This window comes from the organism of the source record quoted next, unplaced genomic scaffold, assembly GCF_019419815.1.
Source record: "Pyrus x bretschneideri cultivar Hongxiangsu unplaced genomic scaffold, Pyrus_bretschneideri_v1 Contig63, whole genome shotgun sequence".
Classification (NCBI taxonomy): Eukaryota; Viridiplantae; Streptophyta; class Magnoliopsida; order Rosales; family Rosaceae; genus Pyrus; species Pyrus x bretschneideri.
The window spans coordinates 2,238,439-2,258,696 of NW_025999802.1; the positions used below are offsets into that span (position 1 = coordinate 2,238,439).

Below are 20,258 nucleotides of genomic sequence, written 5' to 3' on the forward strand. Positions count from 1 at the left end.
TTTTATTTGGTTGGAAGTTGATTCTGCTTTGGTTCTCAATTGGTTCCTTGGCAATTGAGAGTGGAGGGTAGAAAATGCTTCTTGCACTGAATTTCCCAAATGCATTTTTGGACTTCTCATATTTATCGAGAAGGTAATCAAGTTGCTACTGCCCTTGCAAATTATAGTTCCTCTTCTACGAGTCTTGTTTGGTGAGATTCTCCTCCTAATTTCATTTTGACATTATCATCGTGATTAATTATGTAGCGCTTCCTCATTACCGCTTTAGATAGGTTATCATTTGTTGGCCTTGTTATATCTTGTATTGGTTGTTATAAGTTTTGTTTGTTATGACTTTTATTATGGTCAAGGTTAGACTTTGTGTCTTCTTTGACAAATTATATTTTCCTTCTTTTTAATAAAGCAACCTTATTGTCACTTATCTTTTTCTTTTTTTTTCTCTTTTTTTTTTTTGTTAGGAAAACTCGACGGTACGAGGAAAATTTTATTAATAACAAAAAAATAAGTTACACCTAGTTAGGGGGACATAAACTTTACCCCTCAAAAAACAAAGACAATAAAAAGGAATAACTTTGTGATTTTACTGAAAAAAAATGGTATAATTAATTTGCGAATATTTTCCATGAAAGTAACAATTAAATTTTTCAGACTGCAAACAAAAAAGAACTAATATTGTGACCCTATATGTTGTAATTAGCTAAATTCGAGTTTTTCTTTTCTTTTTTTCTTTCCTTGAAGCAGTAATATGAGTACAGTAGTCAGAATATCTATGTGTTGAAGTGCATGATCTCCGGTGCAAACTTCAGCAGGTTATCCAAAGCAGTTGGCGGGAACTTCCTGGCGAATAAGAAACAAACATCTGTACTCCTCCCACTGTATTCACATTTCCGACCAAAACCATTCCTCAGGCCACTCAAAAGCTCCGCCGTCAGATTTTTGGTGGCGTACTCCGTAGGGTGTGGGCCACCCTTTTCCCAGTCAACCCAGGTTAACGTCCTATTTGCATTTTGTGCTCCAAATTTCATGGACACAAACGTTGGCAAATAATGTTCATCCGAAAAACAGTAGCCTTTGCATTTCATGAACACGGGGAAGTATTTTTGATCCGATACGAATTCAAGGGCGAGGTCTCGATCCGCTTGGAACCACTGCGACCCTTTTCGCCATTGATCGATTGTGATTCCCGGATAGTCACTGAGTCCGTACCGGCCGCGTCCATCTCCATTGGGATTGTCATAGACCTCGACAAAAGTTTGGGTGGAGTTGATGAGGTAGGAGTAGACAGTGGAGAAGTTATAGAGGGGAATGCATGCTTCTGAGAGAAGAACAAAACGCTGGTTTGAGATGTCGAGAAGAGCATTCGCCAGGAGGAGGCGCTCTGCCTCGATCAAGCTCACCGTCCCCCATTCTACTTCCTGCAATTAGTTAGCACATGTTGTAGAACAGAAAATAGTAAGAACAATTGGCATCCACCTATATAGTGGAAATGATTGAGAATTACAATTTAGAAACAATCTGGCTTTACGATAATTACTATTACTAAGACTCCTCGGTTATAAAACTACATATTACATTTTCAAAGTCATGGAGCTTTGTAAAATGGACCACACGACATTAATTTTTGCTTGTTGTACTATCAGGTTTTAAAATTTTATCAATTTAAGATTTATAGATATCTAATTGTACGGTCGTTTAATTAAATTAATGTACTAACATGCATGGAGCTCATCTTTGAGCTGATGTGGAAGTCACACCATGGAGCTCATCTTCGCCTTCACCTCAACTTATGCTTTCTTTACGCTGTACGATAACCAATTGCACGGTTTTAGTATTAGTGCGGCTTGTGTGACTTATACGTAACTCAAAAACGAGCTCCACATCGGTCATACCATCAATTTAACAGAGGACAGACACTAACACATAAAAGACTTAGTGTCAAAATTTGAAAGTTGGCGACTCCCTATGAAATTTAACCCCAGACAATGCGGAGGGTGTAAAGGTAGTCAAATATTAATTGGCTTCTTTGGTTTTATAATCCGTGTGATGAAACTTGACTATTCAATTCTGAAAAGTATCACAGAAATATAGCTTCTACTTAGTGCAGACAATAGGAAAAAAAAAACTGACCTGACTCGGAATTCTCCGGCCACGAAAAACTGGAGTTTCGGTATACGATGAGTGATTGTAGGACGGGCTTGAGTGCACATAAATTGAGTACAAACCGTGATGCCCTGCAAAGAACTTTTCCCACAGTGGTGCCAGAACAACAGGCCCCCTTGTCAAGAACATGAAAGCAACTTTTGGAACAAGACGGAATGGATATTCAGGAATCCGCGGAGTCATCGAAGCTCTCCACAGCAGTTCTGCATTGTTCATGTCGTGAAACGCCTTCGGCGGCTTCAGATAGTCCTTCAACCCTATCCGAGGAGGACTTGACGAAACGGACGTGTTGGTCGCAACAACGGATGTTGCAGGAGAGGTTGCATTTGGCATTAGGATTTCTGTAATATTGGATGGAGGAGGAGGTGACACAGGTGAGAAGGGGATCTGAGCGAATTGTAGGCTGCCAAATGAAAGGTCCTTGAGATTGCTAAGTATAACTCCGAGGGTTAATCCGAAAACGAAAAGCAGGAAATATGAGAGGTAATTGAGGAGGTGGCGTTGGAGATTGAAGGATGTTGGAAAAAAGCTCGGAGACTTAGGATCTTGAGCCTTCATGTTACACACAGATAGTTATAAAAAGTTTCCAAGAAACTTGTTATAATTAACCTCTGTTAATCATCCAAATTAAGACGATTAGCTGAGAAAATTTGGGATTGAGAAATCAAAGCAATCTGAAACATAAACATATCAGATGGCATGAAGATTTGGCCTTGAAATTATCTGCTGTGAGGACTTTGTAGTTCACGATGGCATGGGGATACCCTTTGGACCTGCCTGCAACGAAATATTAAATACAAGATTTTAGTTTACTTTTTGTATATAAGGTAAATATTGTAATTTTTATTTATTTATTATTATTATCAATTTAAGGATTTGTTTAATATTTGAGACTTGTTTTCTTCCAAATTTTTAATATTTGAGATTAATTGACACACCCCGACCGAGATCAGGGCGTGCTGGCCGTCACACGAAGGTGACGTAACCATGTGCGCGTGCGGAAGCTATTAAGATGGTAATATAAAAGTACGAATAATTAAAAACCTAAAAGCATACAAAGTACTAGTGTATGTGAGACACAATTCAGAGCAAGTCTACAACAGTCCAAAAGGAAAAGATACGACATATGTACACCCGAAGGTGACCCTACAATGGTGAGTGTCTGTCAGAAATGCTGGGGCGCCCTCTGGGATAAACCACCGAACTTGCTAGACCTCTAGAACCTGGAGGGGCGAAAAACAAAAGCGTGAGTGGGCAAAAACAAAGTTCTTTGAAAACTCTTTAGCAAAACACATTCTAACCCCTCGCCGTAAAACCTGTATACTTCCCAGAAAATGAACATATATACGTATGTATAGATATGTCAATCATGCTCCACATATGCCATTTATGCTCACAATATGCCATTCAGAAACTCATAATCAAATATAAATGCTCAAACGTAAATCACATCAATATCGTATAATCTAGCAGCCGGGAGTCACCTAACGTGACCTGTACGGCTGTAGATAGAGCTCCACGCTCAACTCAATCACTGAATCTGCACACGAGTCGGAACCACCTATTGTGGTCTGTACGACAAGCTGGGTGTAATATATATGTATGCTCTAGTGCTACGATCACGTGAAGCTGGGCGATAAATCGCGGGTCACCTACAAGTCGGAACCACCTAATGTGGTCTGTACGACAGGCTTGCACCTATCTTGGATCCAAGGCGAGCATGCGGTGCTGGTGAACATACACGTGAAGGCTGGGCCCTGGCCTCGGGCGGGAGCACTAACACCGGGGGTGCAGATTATGAACTCTCTAAGCATCTCAAACTACTATTGCATAATAAACAGGAATGCATAACCACCTGAATACCGCTTACCTAGCACTTACCTGTGCATCCACCGCACCAAATGCACATGTATATATGTATGTATATCACCAATAATACATGCAATGATGCGTAAACAACATTCATATAATGCATGGCATAAAACAAATAACATTTTCTATTTAATTTCTGGGAATATAACTGTATATAGGTATATACGGAAAACAAAAGCCCACTCACTGATAATTAGAAGGGTCGTAGCCCCCCTGCCTCGAGTGCGTACGCTCGTCCTCGGAAAACGAATCACCTATACGCGACAAAGTTACGAAAACATTAATTTAAAAGCACCTATGCAACTTCTCGTAATAACTTCTCATACATTGCTCAAATTGGACAATTGAATATACCAATGTGATCTACACAACCTCAGGATCACACCCATATTTTTAAAATAATTTTTGGACCACGCACGCGCCCCCACGCGCCTGACCACGCACGGACCTACGCGCCCCCACGCGCGGCCCACGTGCACTGCACACTGACGGCGTCAACTGACGCCGTCAGGAATATTCCGTTATCCTGACGGAATATTCCCTAACTGACGCCGTCACTGCCGTTAGGAATATTCCGTTAAACTTAACGGAATATTCCCCTTTCTTCTCCGGCCAGTCGCCGTCGCCGGCGCCGCCGCCGTCGCCGGCGCCGTCGCCGGAAAACTGGGAATTTTTCAAACCTTGTTTTCTCCTTCGTTTTTCAACCATTTTTCACGTTCTTTATACCAAAATGAAGCCTAGGACTAGTAGAACAACGTTAGACTAGTTTTAAGGCCTAAAAACCACACGATCATACCTGCAACAACGATCAAAGTTCGGCCAACTTTGAACCTAGCCTTCCCAACGTCCAAATTCACCCAACGAACCACTCCCAAGCTCCTGGGAACCTCACAAACACAACTACAAGCTTAGAATCTCCCAAAACAAGCTAGATTAATTGTGCATGAACAGTGTTCAAATCGGCCAAAGCGATATCGACGTGAAAACGTCAAAGTTCTTACCTGGAAATGGCACCCTTGAACTCCTCTCAGCTCCACGAACACGATGGTGGTCTTGGTTTCTTGTTTGGTGAAGGTTTGAGTTGGTTTGTGTGTGTGGCCGTGTGTAGAGGAAGAAGAAGAAGAGGAAACTCGGGGAGAGAGAGAGAGAGAGAGACTGAGACAGAGACAGAGAGACAAAGAGTGAGGGAATGAGGGAGGGAATCCCGGGAAAGTGAGGGTGAGGTGTGAGTGTGTGTGTGGTCCTACAACACCACACTACACAACACTTAACGTATACAAACAAATTAGGGTAAAATTGTCATTTTAAATGTACGTCTCGTTAGTTTCGGGACGGGATGTTACAACCTACCCTCCTTAATAGAATTTCGTCCCGAAATTCAAAACAACCAAAATACACCCTTACTGGTCAAAGAACAATCTAGGATACAAGTCCCTCATTCTATTTTCTGTCTCCCATGTCGCTTCTTCAACCGAGTGATTCCTCCACAGAACTTTCACCAAATTCACTGTTTTGTTCCTCAGAACCTTCTCTTTCCAATCCAAGATCGTTAACGGTTCCTCGTTGTACGTCAAATCTGGATTTATCTCTAACGGTTGAGGAGGTATCACATGTAACGGATCGGCAACATAGTGTCGGAGCATAGACACGTGAAAAACGTTATGCACTTTAGCTAACTCCGGAGGCAACTCCAACCTGTAAGCTACCTCACCAACTCGTTCTGTGACCGTGTACGGTCCAATGTACCTGGGACTCAACTTCCCTTTCTTTCCAAACCGCACAACACCTCTCCACGGTGAAAGCTTCAGAAATACCCAATCTCCGACCTTATACACTCTGTCCGTAGCATGTCTATCTGCTAAACTTTTCTGCCTGTCCTGAGCTGCTTTCAGGTTAGATCTAATTACCTGAACATTTTGAGTAGTCTCCTCAACAATCTCCGGACCTACTAAAACTCTTTCGCCAACCTCTGACCAACACAACGGAGTGCGACAAGATCTACCATACAAGGCTTCAAATGGCGCCATGCCAATGCTCGAATGGAAACTGTTGTTGTAGGCAAATTCCATCAAGTCTAATCGCTGGTGCCAAGCATCACTGAACTGTAACACTGATGCTCGCAGCATATCTTCCAAAGTCTGAATAGTTCTCTCGGACTGTCCATCCGTCTGTGGATGATACGCCGTACTGTAAAGTAGTCTCGTACCCAAAGCTTCCTGAAAAGCTACCCAAAACTTCGATGTGAATCGTGGATCACGATCCGAGACAATACTTACAGGGACACCATGGTACTTTACAACCTTCGAGATAAACAATTCCGCTAACCGGTTCAAAGAATACTTCTCTCTCACTGGAATGAAATGTGCCGACTTAGTGAGCCGATCAACGATCACCCAAATGCCATCAAAGCCATTATGTGTACGCGGCAACTTGTACACAAAATCCATAGTGATATTTTCCCACTTCCACTCTGGAACGGGAAGCGGCTGCAACAATCCAAACGGCTTCTTTCTTTCTGCTTTAACCTGTTGACAAACAGCACAACTGCTCACATACTCAGCTATCTCCCTTTTTATACCCGGCCAATAGTAAAATGGTCGAATGGTATGATACATTTTAGTTGCCCCTGGGTGCATGGCATAAGCCGAGATATGTGCTTCATCGAGAATTTCCTTCTTCAACTCCACATTACTAGGCACGAACATTCTACCCTCTAACATCAACATGCCATCAGAATCACGAACTCTGAGGTCTCGCCTCCTTCCTTGATCTCGAGCTCGAATTAGTTCTTGAGTCTGTTCATCAGCTACTTGAGCTTCAAGCACCCGATCAACTAAGATTGGCCTAACTTGAAAATTAGCAAGTAATGCCACATCTCGATCTTCTGCTTCTAACCTTACTCCCGTAGCACGCAAGTCCACCAAAAGAGGAATACGACTAGCGTACAATGCATTGATACGACCATGTGACTTCCTGCTAAGTGCATCGGCTACTACGTTCGCACGACCAGGGTGATAATCAATCGTGCAATCGTAATCGCTGAGCAACTCCAACCACCTTCGTTGACGAAGATTAAGTTCCTTCTGGGTGAAGAGATACTGAAGACTCTTGTGATCTGTGAAGATCCTACACTTCTCTCCGTAAAGATAGTGTCTCCACAACTTCAACGCAAAGATGATAGCAGCCAATTCCAAATCATGTGTAGGGTAATTCATCTCATGGGGTTTCAACTGCCGCGAAGCATAAGCAATCACCCTACCATGCTGCATCAATACACATCCCAGACCATTCAAGGAAGCATCGCTATAAACCTCGAAATCACCACTATCGTCCGGAAGTGCCAAAACAGGTGCATTGGTAAGACAATGCTTCAACTGCTGGAAACTTTGCTCACACTTATCATTCCATTCAAACTTAACATCTTTCCTTGTTAACCTCGTCAGTGGCAAGGCAATCACCGAAAAATCCTTAACGAATCTCCGATAGTATCCCGCCAAACCAATGAAACTTCTCACCTCAGTGACGGTTCGTGGTTGCTCCCAACTCTCCACAGCTGCAACCTTTTGAGGATCAACAAGAATACCTTGAGCAGAAATGATGTGCCCCAAAAATGCGACTTGATCTAACCAGAACTGGCACTTGGTAAACTTAGCATACAATTGGTGTTCTCTCAACCTTTTCAACACCAAAGTAAGATGTCGGACATGCTCCGCTTTGGACTTAGAATACACCAGAATATCATCAATGAAGACAATAACAAATCTATCCAGGTAAGGCTGAAATACCCGGTTCATTAAATCCATAAAAGCTGCTGGTGCATTCGTCAACCCAAATGGCATAACCAGAAACTCGTAATGACCGTAACGAGTCCTGAACGCCGTCTTAGGAACATCATCCCTACTGATCTTCAGCTGATAGTACCCAGACCTCAAGTCTATCTTAGAAAATACACAAGCACCTCTCAGCTGATCAAACAAATCGTCGATACGAGGCAATGGATAACGGTTTTTAATCGTCACCCGATTCAATTGTCTGTAGTCGATACACAGCCTCAAAGTTCCATCTTTCTTTCTCACAAACAACACTGGAGCTCCCCAAGGTGAAGTACTAGGCTGAATGAATCCCTTATCCACTAATTCCTGTAACTGCACTTTTAATTCCCTTAACTCAGCAGGAGCCATACGATAAGGAGTTAAAGAAATAGGATTGGTACCTGGAAGCAACTCAACATTGAACTCCACATCTCGATCTGGGGGTAAACCAGGTAAATCCTCAGGAAAAACATCAGGGAAGTGTCTAACCACTCTCACATCCTCAATTCTGCTAGGAACGGTCTCTTCCAGCACCACATGAGCTAGATACCCCTGACAACCTTTAGACAACATCTTTTTCGCTCGCAAAGCCGAAATAACACCATGTCTTACCCCACTCTGCTCACCCACAAAAGTAACCTCAGGTAATCCAGGACGGTGAAACGTAACTACTTTCCCGTAACAATCAATGTTGGCACGATAGAAGTGCAACCAATCTGTGCCCAATATCACATCAAAATCGACAATATCTAACGGGATTAGATCAGCGGGCATAACAACACCCTCTACTATCACTGGACATCCTGGGTACATACAATCTACAACACATCTCTCTCCTCTAGGCATAGCGAATTCTAAATCGTACCCTAGAGGTGTGGGGCGAGGTTGCGTCAATTGAGCAAATGTATGAGAAATAACGGAATGTGTAGCTCCACAATCAATTAAGACTCTAGCAAAATAACCAAGAATATTTAACGTACCCATTATCAAGTCCGGGTTGTTCTGAGCATCCTGCAGGGAAATATTGTGAATACGCCCCTGGCCCTGCTGTCGTCCACCACGACCTCTGCTCGCATGAACACCGCGACCTTGAGCTCCACGCCCCTGACTGGGCTGACCCATCTGTCTCGAAGATCCTGCACTACTAGTGGCATTCTCACTCTGCTGATATTGTCCTCCTTGGTACCACTGAGAACCACCAACTGGAGCTGGAGGATACGGCATGTAGTTGCTGGGATACAAGGGATAACCACCTTGTGAATACGGATCCTGGGGGTACTGATACGGTCCCGGGGCATAGGGAACAGCATCACCCTGATAATGATAGGCACCACCTCTACCTGCTTGACCATAATTACTCGGACCCTGGATTTGCCGAATCGGTGCAGGTGGCGGCATAAAGGTCTGCTGCGGCTTCTGCTGTTGACTCTGGGGACAATTCACCGCTCTATGTCCCACCTGTCCACACGTGAAACAACCACCGCTAAACTGCCTGCACTCGCCGAAGTGTCGGTTATTACACCTACGGCAAAATGGAATTCGGTTTCGGCCACCATCACCTTGTCTCTGGCCTCGAGCACTTCCATAAAACCTACCTCCGCGTCCTTGTCCAGAGGCACTGAAACCACCACTAGACGAACTTGAACTCGCACCACCCCTTTTAAAGTTCTGAGTTTGACGAGGCCCAAGCGATGTTTGACCTTTTCCTTTGTCGTCTTTCTTCTGATTGCCGTTTTTCTCTTCGTCACTATCACTTGACATATTCTCTGAGTCCTCAACCCTCAATAGTATCTCATAGAACTCCTGGTAGGACTCACAGTGAGTAGTCGTTACCATAGAACGCCATTTCTTCTTTGTGCCCAAGCGAAAACGACGAAGCATCTCCGCCGGATTACCAGCGACATCAGGATAGTAACGAGACAAATCAGTGAACTTACGATAATACTCGTTAGCCGTCATCTTTCGTTGTTTCAACTCAGTGAATTCCTGTTTCTTACGGTCGATATACTCAGGGGGTACAAATCTCCTTTGAAACACATCCTTGAAAACATTCCAATCGGTTCTCTGAGCTGGAGTCAACATACGAAGTTCTTGCTCCCACCAAGCTGCAGACTCCATCTCCAGAAACCATGACGTTGTCTCAACCCACCTTTCCATAGGAAGGTTCCCCTGGTTATGTAACACACGAAAAGTCTTCTCTATGTGTTCCAACCAACGTTCTGCACCTTCATGACCCTCGTTACCTTTAAACTTATCCAACTTCAGGTTATACATAGTCTCCAGAGGAGTCCTCTGGGGAGGGCGCATCACTGTTTGAAGGGCTGTAGCAATCACTTCCCCCAACTGAGTAAGATCAGGGAAATTAGGCTCGTCTGAGCGACGTGGTTCCCGACGAGGCGGCATGATTCTGACAGAAGACACCAACTATTAGAATACTCACAAAGACACAGGACTGCCAAACCTAGGCTCTGATACCAAGCTGACACACCCCGACCGAGATCAGGGCGTGCTGGCCGTCACACGAAGGTGACGTAACCATGTGCGCGTGCGGAAGCTATTAAGATGGTAATATAAAAGTACGAATAATTAAAAACCTAAAAGCATACAAAGTACTAGTGTATGTGAGACACAATTCAGAGCAAGTCTACAACAGTCCAAAAGGAAAAGATACGACATATGTACACCCGAAGGTGACCCTACAATGGTGAGTGTCTGTCAGAAATGCTGGGGCGCCCTCTGGGATAAACCACCGAACTTGCTAGACCTCTAGAACCTGGAGGGGCGAAAAACAAAAGCGTGAGTGGGCAAAAACAAAGTTCTTTGAAAACTCTTTAGCAAAACACATTCTAACCCCTCGCCGTAAAACCTGTATACTTCCCAGAAAATGAACATATATACGTATGTATAGATATGTCAATCATGCTCCACATATGCCATTTATGCTCACAATATGCCATTCAGAAACTCATAATCAAATATAAATGCTCAAACGTAAATCACATCAATATCGTATAATCTAGCAGCCGGGAGTCACCTAACGTGACCTGTACGGCTGTAGATAGAGCTCCACGCTCAACTCAATCACTGAATCTGCACACGAGTCGGAACCACCTATTGTGGTCTGTACGACAAGCTGGGTGTAATATATATGTATGCTCTAGTGCTACGATCACGTGAAGCTGGGCGATAAATCGCGGGTCACCTACAAGTCGGAACCACCTAATGTGGTCTGTACGACAGGCTTGCACCTATCTTGGATCCAAGGCGAGCATGCGGTGCTGGTGAACATACACGTGAAGGCTGGGCCCTGGCCTCGGGCGGGAGCACTAACACCGGGGGTGCAGATTATGAACTCTCTAAGCATCTCAAACTACTATTGCATAATAAACAGGAATGCATAACCACCTGAATACCGCTTACCTAGCACTTACCTGTGCATCCACCGCACCAAATGCACATGTATATATGTATGTATATCACCAATAATACATGCAATGATGCGTAAACAACATTCATATAATGCATGGCATAAAACAAATAACATTTTCTATTTAATTTCTGGGAATATAACTGTATATAGGTATATACGGAAAACAAAAGCCCACTCACTGATAATTAGAAGGGTCGTAGCCCCCCTGCCTCGAGTGCGTACGCTCGTCCTCGGAAAACGAATCACCTATACGCGACAAAGTTACGAAAACATTAATTTAAAAGCACCTATGCAACTTCTCGTAATAACTTCTCATACATTGCTCAAATTGGACAATTGAATATACCAATGTGATCTACACAACCTCAGGATCACACCCATATTTTTAAAATAATTTTTGGACCACGCACGCGCCCCCACGCGCCTGACCACGCACGGACCTACGCGCCCCCACGCGCGGCCCACGTGCACTGCACACTGACGGCGTCAACTGACGCCGTCAGGAATATTCCGTTATCCTGACGGAATATTCCCTAACTGACGCCGTCACTGCCGTTAGGAATATTCCGTTAAACTTAACGGAATATTCCCCTTTCTTCTCCGGCCAGTCGCCGTCGCCGGCGCCGCCGCCGTCGCCGGCGCCGTCGCCGGAAAACTGGGAATTTTTCAAACCTTGTTTTCTCCTTCGTTTTTCAACCATTTTTCACGTTCTTTATACCAAAATGAAGCCTAGGACTAGTAGAACAACGTTAGACTAGTTTTAAGGCCTAAAAACCACACGATCATACCTGCAACAACGATCAAAGTTCGGCCAACTTTGAACCTAGCCTTCCCAACGTCCAAATTCACCCAACGAACCACTCCCAAGCTCCTGGGAACCTCACAAACACAACTACAAGCTTAGAATCTCCCAAAACAAGCTAGATTAATTGTGCATGAACAGTGTTCAAATCGGCCAAAGCGATATCGACGTGAAAACGTCAAAGTTCTTACCTGGAAATGGCACCCTTGAACTCCTCTCAGCTCCACGAACACGATGGTGGTCTTGGTTTCTTGTTTGGTGAAGGTTTGAGTTGGTTTGTGTGTGTGGCCGTGTGTAGAGGAAGAAGAAGAAGAGGAAACTCGGGGAGAGAGAGAGAGAGAGAGACTGAGACAGAGACAGAGAGACAAAGAGTGAGGGAATGAGGGAGGGAATCCCGGGAAAGTGAGGGTGAGGTGTGAGTGTGTGTGTGGTCCTACAACACCACACTACACAACACTTAACGTATACAAACAAATTAGGGTAAAATTGTCATTTTAAATGTACGTCTCGTTAGTTTCGGGACGGGATGTTACATTAATGCACTAGAAAATACAAGAAAAGAAAAGAAACAGAGATTTATTACCTTAGTTAAAATAGTTTTGTATAAAAAATAAAAAATAAAAGATTTCAAAAGATTTGACTACCATAGTCCTTCCAAGACTTTTCAAGAGTTTTGATTTTTCAATGCCAAATTGTGGCATAAGTTTTTATTACATGCGTGTTTGATTTTATTTTTGATTTGCTAATATTATAACAGGAAAGTTTTTCTACTTTTTCTTCATTTGGAAAACACATACGATTCCTTGAGCTTTAAACAAAAATGAATTAAAGGCATAAGATGATTTAAGTCCATAATCTTCAATGCCATGTTTTGATTAGGATCCATCTGATTGTCCCCCATCAGCCTCTTTCCCTTAATTGCATGATGAACACAAAGGGTTCAAAGATATTTTAAAACGTTTTGTGGCAATTAGTACTTAGCAAAAATCTTAGCAATGGCACGTGGAATTTTTAGGTTATTTTGAATCGTAACTAATTACATTCCTATAATATATACAAGACTAGGAATTTTTCGCGACTATTACACTCAAGACTTTCCGTTTAATTTCAGTCCACAATTCCGTCAAATATATGCAACAGGTCAAAGCCTGTGAAATTGGGCTTCTGAAGCAATTTAACCCACCATCAACACTTTTGCTTTCAAGAGAAACAAACACAAAAATAGCTTACCAGAAATGGAAGAATGAAGAGATTTAAATTATAAAAAAAAATTTAATTTGGATAACCATTTTCTCTTTACTATACACTTAATCAAAGTGATAATGACTATAAATTTGTTGGACCGCGACGTAGATCTTCGACATCATAAATTGAAGCAGTTTAAAATATCAAATTCTATCTGTTGAATCGCATGAGCTTTGGCACAAACCTCAACAGTCTCTCCAGTGTACCAGGCCCAAACTTTCTAGCAAACAAGAAACAAACATTGGAAACTCTTCCATTATATATACATGCAGTCCCATTTCTCAAGCTATTCAAAACCTCAACCGTCACATCCGTTCTAGTAAACTTGGCTGGATGTGGGCCGCCCCTCGACCAGTCAACCCAGGTCAAACTCCTATTTGAATTCTTCTGTGCAAATTTTATGTTCACATATGTTGGCAAGTAATGCTCATCTGCGTAGCATGAGCCCCTACAGTAAGTTTGGAACAGCGGGAAGTATTTTTTATCCGAGACAACTTCAATGGCAAGGCTTCTGTCAATTTCAAACCATTGCGACCCTTTTCGCCATTGACTCAACGAGATTTGTGGATACATGTGAGAACTGTACCTGCCACGCCCGACCGAGCTTGGATCATCATAGACTCCCACAAAAGTTTCATTGGAGCGGATGAGGTAATTGTAGACAGTGGGGAAGTTGTGGAGGGGAATGCATGACTCTGAGAGCAGAATGAACCGTTGGTTTGAGATATCGAGAAGAGCATTCGCCAATAGGCGGCGCTCGGCCTCAATCATGTTAACCTTTCCCCATTCTACTTCCTGCAGTACATGTAGAACGTATAAAAATTAGTAAGAAGAACAATCTCGCAATTAAATGAACAAGCTGCCAGAAGAAGAAACTCATCGAGTGCTGCTACGTGCGCTTACAATGCCGTTTTGTGAATCTACTAGGGTGAATAAATGTGGCCAATTAGACAAATGGTCCATGTCATGCTCTTACTTTGCATTAACACATTTTGAATCAAGTACGAATTAACCCCGTTACTGAAAGGTTTTCGACACATCTGTGACGGTAATCGATCAAATCACATGATTATTTAAGAGATCTAAGATGATGTGAAGGCATGAGCTCCTAGACCAAATATGTGCTTTTAAGTAGGTGGATTGTCTAAAACAGAGCAGGCAATCTGTCAAGCATTCGATCTTATTCTGCCAACAAGCTTTGTAGTTTAAACTTTTTAGTCAATCAACTTCACACTCTAATGTCATTGTTTAATGGATTCTTAATCTTTCTTTCAAAACTAATGTTCCCTCCAAATTTCAACTCTGCGGCCTCAATTTATTTACGAAATTGTTATTAGTACTCTAAAATCGTCACCAACGCATGATAGCTTCAATTTCATCAAATTCAGTAATATGTAACAAATAAATTTATGCAGGGAAAGTAACTGACCTGGCTGGGAATTCTTCTGCCATGAAAAACTGGACTTTCCGGGTGCGATCCATTGTAAGATGGATTCGAATGCACGTAAATCGAGTACAATCCTTTATGTCCTTTGAAGAACTTCTCCCACAACGGGGCCAAAAAAACAGGACCCTTTACCAAGAACATAAAAGCAACCTTGGGAACACGGGGAAACGGATACTCGGAAATCCGAGGACTCATCGAAGCTCTCCACAGCAACTCCACATCGTCCATGTCGTGGAAAACCTCCGGCGGCTTTAGATATTCCTTCAATCCTACGTGAGGACGACGGTGACTCGTGTTGGGTTCAACTGCTTTAACGTTCGGCATGAGGTTGTGCGGATTGGATGCAGATGTTGAGGTTGAGAAGGAGAACTGTGCTAATTGCAGACTGAAGAAAAAGTCTTTCATGTAGAAGCTGAGCACCATTCCGAGGGTTAGGCCGCCGCCGAAGACGAGGAAGTAGAAGAGGAGATTGAGGAGGTGGAGCCGGACATTGAAGAGCTTTGAGAAGAAGTTTAAAGGGTTTTGATTTGGTCCCTTCATTCTACTAACAAAAATAATATTTACAAGAAAATTTGATCAATGCTTCTGTTATGGCTTCAGAGGGTTGATCCAGAAGAAAAAGTCCACTCAAACTCGTGGGATATGATATTTTGACAAATAACAAGTTAGATTATGGGTATGAATCTATATGCCTTTTTGAACAGATGACGGGGTTCCTGCTACGAAGCGGCTTCAATATATATACATATATATATATATATATATATATATATATATATATGTATATAGTGATATATCAAAGTATCTTTTTTGGGATATTAACCGAAGAATCCGAATCGAAATCTGAAACCAAAAGCAAATCACTTTGAACAAATCCTGAAAGGATAAGGTATTCGTGCCAGGAATCGAAGTACAAGGCAGAGTGGGGAGAAGAATGGAGAAGTTAGGGAGGGAGGGAGGGAGGGAGGGAGAGAGAGAGTTATAGAAGAAAGGTCGGTGGCTGGCTTAAATTTATGGGTTGGGGAAGGCTGGTAACTATAGGCGGCCGTATGCTTTCATGACTTCGTAAGGCCATCGGGATGGGGTAGGGATACAACTCTCCCATCTCAATCCTTCAACAATTTGGAATTTGAGTTTCAATTAATCTCTCTCTTTTTTATGTTATTAGTGTTGTTTATTTAATTATGTTTGTTTGGCAGAGTTCTTTCATTTTATTAATCGTAATTAAGGTAAAAACGTAACGTTTTTAAATTTGCAAATACACAATACCAGGATTCATAATTTATTTTAATATAAATTGAAATATATATAAATTAAAGAAGAAAAAGGCAAAAAAAGTCTTTGTTTTTAGGGAGCCGTCGTCGTTTACTCACAGTTAAACTGAAAATTTTGAAACGACGGAGGCGTTATTTTCGGCATTAATTGGACTTTGAAGTTGGAATATTAAAGCCGCCAATTAATAATTTTAATTAAAAGTATTAAGGACTATAATTGTCCATGTGAAAGACGTAACTTCCAGTACACGTTTTCGTTTGACCATTCAAACACCCCCAGACTTTTGGGAACCGGAAAACTTCCAGATTGCATGGCCGACGGCCTTTTACCAATCCCATGCAAACAAATCAAATCATGCAAAGATAAATCACAGGAATCTTCTTTTGAAAATCAAAGCAGCTAACTTTGACAGAATTTCATCGTTCAATATTACGATTTGATGATTTTTTTTTATTTATAAGTGAAAAATTTTAAATTTGAATATTGTAGATAATGAATTTGATTCCAAATTAGGTTATTCATTATATGGCTTAATCGAACTCTTACATTTTCTAAGTGTAAAATATATTGTTATACTAAAAAAAACTTTGACCAAGTCAATCTCCCAATTATTTTATTCCCTTACCCCTTTTCATGAAATTCCATGCATAATAAAATAGGAAACTTAGAGGAAATAAGGATCCGAAAACTCTATTATGCTACGGTGTATGACACGTATCAAATGAATGAATGTGTAGCTAAGAATTTAACAACTAAAGATCTAATGGCTAAATTTTTTTACGTATACTATATATCAGTGCACACTAAAAATCCTAAAAGTAAACATTATAAAAAATTTCTCAGCTATTGTTGCAGTGATTTTCGGCGGTGATCTATATTCACCTTCCAGGACCAGAATTCAAATTTGTATATGATGTTGAGTACTTTGTTTTGTTCGGCTTTAAGCAAATTATAAGGGATTTAGATCCGAATCCCATCAATTTTTCTACCCTATATGACACTCCATTTTAGAGCAGTTCCACCGTGGGAAAGGCCCCCTAGGCAATACACTATGCTATCCACCCAATGAACAGTAACTGCCCTTAATGAACAGTAACCATCTTTTGCATCTTCACCGTTGCACTTCAATTGCCCTGGCAATAGACAATAAAATATTAGTATTTTTTTTTATTCATAAAATAATACCAAGATAATTAAAAAAAGACAAAGCAAAAGCAGCATCTTTCTCTCTCTGTTGAAATGAACACCAAGTAATCGACAAACGGCGGAAGCCACCACCTGTGGCTCCTCTTCTTCTTCACCTTCTTCACCCTCACTCTCATTAGCACCACCATTCACCAAACCCTCCCCACCTCCTCCCTCACCCCCACCTCCGTACTCCCCCTCCGACCCACCGTCCTGGACGCACTTCTTCACTACACCATTTCATCATCAAACACCTCGTCAACACCCCACATGTCCCCGCTGGAACTCACCTCCATATCCTCCGCCCTCACCCACCTCTGCGCACCCAACTGCAATTTCCTCGTTTTCGGCCTCACTGATCCAAAACCTGACAGAAAAAAATTAAAAAAGGCGTATGACGTTAGAACCACCTCAGGCTCTCGGACTGGCACGAATCCACCGCCCTGGCGCTCGAGCCTGCTCGGGCTCCCTCGCCAGCCAACGCTGGACTTCCTCCCTCGGGCAATCAGGCCCTATGCTGAAGCATGTCCATCGGGCAAAAGCTCCTGCTGGAGCTGCTCTTAAGGATTGGATTGTCTGCCCTTCCCATCCCATACTCTTCTCATCCCCTCCTATTTATGTGATCACAGTTAAGTCACATCAACATTTTATATTGATTTTTTATAGAAATAATAAGACAAAAAGCAATGAGAATATAAAATGTTGACGTGGGTTAACCACGACCACAAAAATATAAATGGATAAAAAGGGTACGGGATGGATCAGGAGGACAAACAATCTAGATCCCCATTTTAGATACAGATTAGAAGTGATGAGCGTGAAAAGAAACTGTTCGTAATCCGTGCAAGTAAATCAGCAGCTGACAACAAGGCACGGGTCCCTGTATTAATATCTACACAAAAAAGAAATGGTGTTGGCCCTCTTGGAGGCTGGGGCTAATAAAGCATTGGCGTGTCAAACATTCCAAAATGGGATGCGCTTACACGCATCTCGCCATTGTCAAGTCATCATCGTTCGTTTTTTTTTGTTTGTCGCAATCATCGTTCGTACATGACTTAGTTTATTTTACTTTCTTCAACAAAAACTATTTCACTAATGGCTTCCAAACAACATTTTTGAAAAATGTGTATGTAGGTTGAATTTAAAGAACGAGAATCCTCTCTGAATTCTTCTTAGGGTTGTGATTTTGCACACATCTTTAACTGCTTTTTCCACACTTCTTCCTATTTTTTAATACTTAATTGGTATCCTATTATTTAATCTTTCATATATACCCTTTCTACTTGTTGATGGTAATTAATGAAATATTAAATAGGGAGGGGTATATATGGAAGATTAAATAGTAGGATACCAATTAAGTATTAAAAAATATGGAGGGGTGTGGCAAAAGTAGTTAAAGATGTGTGAAAATCACAACACTTCTTTTTATAAGGATTTTGAAATTTTTTTAATTGTGTCTATTTATCGTACATCGTACGTTTTCGTTAAATACTATTTATTCAGTTTGAAATAAAAGAATTTACAATAATTTTTTATCGTACGATATATGATAAATGGACACGATTGAAGAATCTCCAGGATCTTCACAAAAAGGATCCGGAGAGGATCCTCATTCGAATTTAAAAACTAGTGAACTTGAGCCTTTAATGAATCATTTTAATTCTTGTTATACTCTTCTAATTTCTTAAAATGACATTATTGATTCTTCTACACTTTATTTTCTCCATTGGAAAACAAAGTAAGCACACCACTTACCACTACAACTATTAACCTTACACCACCACCACAATACCACCACCACTGTTGCCAGCACCACCACAACAACAAACAACTGCCACCACAATCACAACCGTCACCATTGCCGCTATCATAGCCTCTTACCATTATTACCTCTACACTCCAGCCACCACACCCCACCCCACCCCACTCCACAATTACTGCAACAGCACTGCCCCACCCCACCCCACCTCCCAACAAAAAAAAAAACTCATGGCTACCGCCATTGCCGTCACCACCTACGACTACAACCACCGACCTTACACCATTGCCCACATCACCGCAACCATTATTGCCACCACCAACAACGCCGCCTCCACATCTAACACACCCTATTATTGGCACTGTCACCATAACTACACCATTGTCATTGCCACCATTGCTCATACCACAATTGTCGTTGCCACCACCCCCACTACTATGCCCACTTTTTAATTATATATAATTATCACTTGTATATTATAATTTATCAAACATTTTTACACTGTTTTTCATACTCACATTACTTTTAAAATATAACTTATCAAAAACTTAACTATTTATTTTATAGCTGATTATTCTTAATTTAGAAAACATAACAATTTCAAACTAGCCCTCAATCACAACTTAAAATCAAAATTATTAAATTCATTTTAAGTCGGAGTTGAGATATTTTCGAATTAGAGTTGAATTAAAATGTCAGTTTACTAAGCCATGTGGATTTACTTGTCAATATGCAAAAAGCGACGTGACTTCGACTTGTCAATTCGAAAAATCAACCGGGAAGGATAAAAGAAAACAAAATTACAAAATCCCTCATTATCACGGAATGGATGGAACATAAATACTAACATGCATGTATTTTTTTTCATGTGAATGAAATATAATACCCAATTACTTGGTGGTGGTGGACTGGTGGTGAACCCCAATTTTCCGTTCGAATGTAAAATTTGGTGCCCGTGGTCCTAAAGCATAACGAAAAAAGTTAGAAGGCAAGGGTAAGGGCAAGGCTGAGGCTCTTCCGCCAGTCAATGCACCTGTCTTTGCTCCAATTGGCAACTTTTTGTATAAAATTGTGGACATACTGCTTTATTCAACTGGTGTACCTTACATTTTCAATTTCAGGTGTTAAATTCAAAAGACGAATAGTGATTCTTAACAATTGCTCCAGCGTACTTAGATGAAACTTTCTTGCAAAGAGATGGCATATGGAACTCACGCCACCATTGCAATTACAATTAAATCCGTCTCTTAACCGATTGAGAAACTTTGCTG

The 20,258-nt window shown here is 41.6% G+C and overlaps 3 protein-coding genes across 3 annotated transcripts; all 3 read right to left on the minus strand.

The window, feature by feature from the left end:
* Window positions 1–580: 580 nt before the first annotated feature.
* On the minus strand, window positions 581–2,922 carry LOC103947180 (glycosyltransferase BC10). Its single transcript, XM_009358035.2, has 2 exons — window positions 2,128–2,922; window positions 581–1,415 (listed from the first exon to the last, which is right to left on the minus strand). Exons 1-2 carry the CDS (start codon window positions 2,716–2,718, stop codon window positions 768–770), a joined length of 1,239 nt encoding a protein of 412 aa, XP_009356310.2. The 5' UTR covers window positions 2,719–2,922; the 3' UTR covers window positions 581–767.
* Window positions 2,825–9,680, minus strand: LOC125471948 (heterogeneous nuclear ribonucleoprotein U-like protein 1). The gene is made up of 2 exons (XM_048572923.1): window positions 8,909–9,680; window positions 2,825–2,937 (listed from the first exon to the last, which is right to left on the minus strand). Exons 1-2 carry the CDS (start codon window positions 9,678–9,680, stop codon window positions 2,825–2,827), a joined length of 885 nt encoding a protein of 294 aa, XP_048428880.1.
* A 3,674-nt stretch (window positions 9,681–13,354) lies between these two features.
* LOC103947108 (glycosyltransferase BC10) lies at window positions 13,355–15,884 on the minus strand. The gene is made up of 2 exons (XM_009357963.3): window positions 14,751–15,884; window positions 13,355–14,116 (listed from the first exon to the last, which is right to left on the minus strand). The coding sequence occupies exons 1-2, from the start codon at window positions 15,306–15,308 to the stop codon at window positions 13,472–13,474; spliced, it is 1,203 nt and encodes a 400-aa protein (XP_009356238.2). The 5' UTR covers window positions 15,309–15,884; the 3' UTR covers window positions 13,355–13,471.
* Window positions 15,885–20,258: the final 4,374 nt, after the last annotated feature.

What these genes read in the sequence shown, in the direction of transcription:
- LOC103947180 (XM_009358035.2), bottom strand. Translation starts at nt 2,718, where the DNA reads ATGAAGGCTCAAGATCCTAAGTCTCCGAGCTTTTTTCCAACATCCTTC. An exon ending in GCCGGAGAATTCCGAGTCAG is followed by an intron (nt 1,416 to 2,127) that starts GTCAGTTTTTTT and finishes AACTAATTGCAG; the next exon opens with GAAGTAGAATGGGGGACGGT.
- LOC125471948 (XM_048572923.1), bottom strand. Translation starts at nt 9,680, where the DNA reads ATGGTAACGACTACTCACTGTGAGTCCTACCAGGAGTTCTATGAGATA. An exon ending in CGGTGTTCATGCGAGCAGAG is followed by an intron (nt 2,938 to 8,908) that starts GTCGTGGTGGAC and finishes ATTTCGTTGCAG; the next exon opens with GCAGGTCCAAAGGGTATCCC.
- LOC103947108 (XM_009357963.3), bottom strand. Translation starts at nt 15,308, where the DNA reads ATGAAGGGACCAAATCAAAACCCTTTAAACTTCTTCTCAAAGCTCTTC. An exon ending in GCAGAAGAATTCCCAGCCAG is followed by an intron (nt 14,117 to 14,750) that starts GTCAGTTACTTT and finishes CATGTACTGCAG; the next exon opens with GAAGTAGAATGGGGAAAGGT.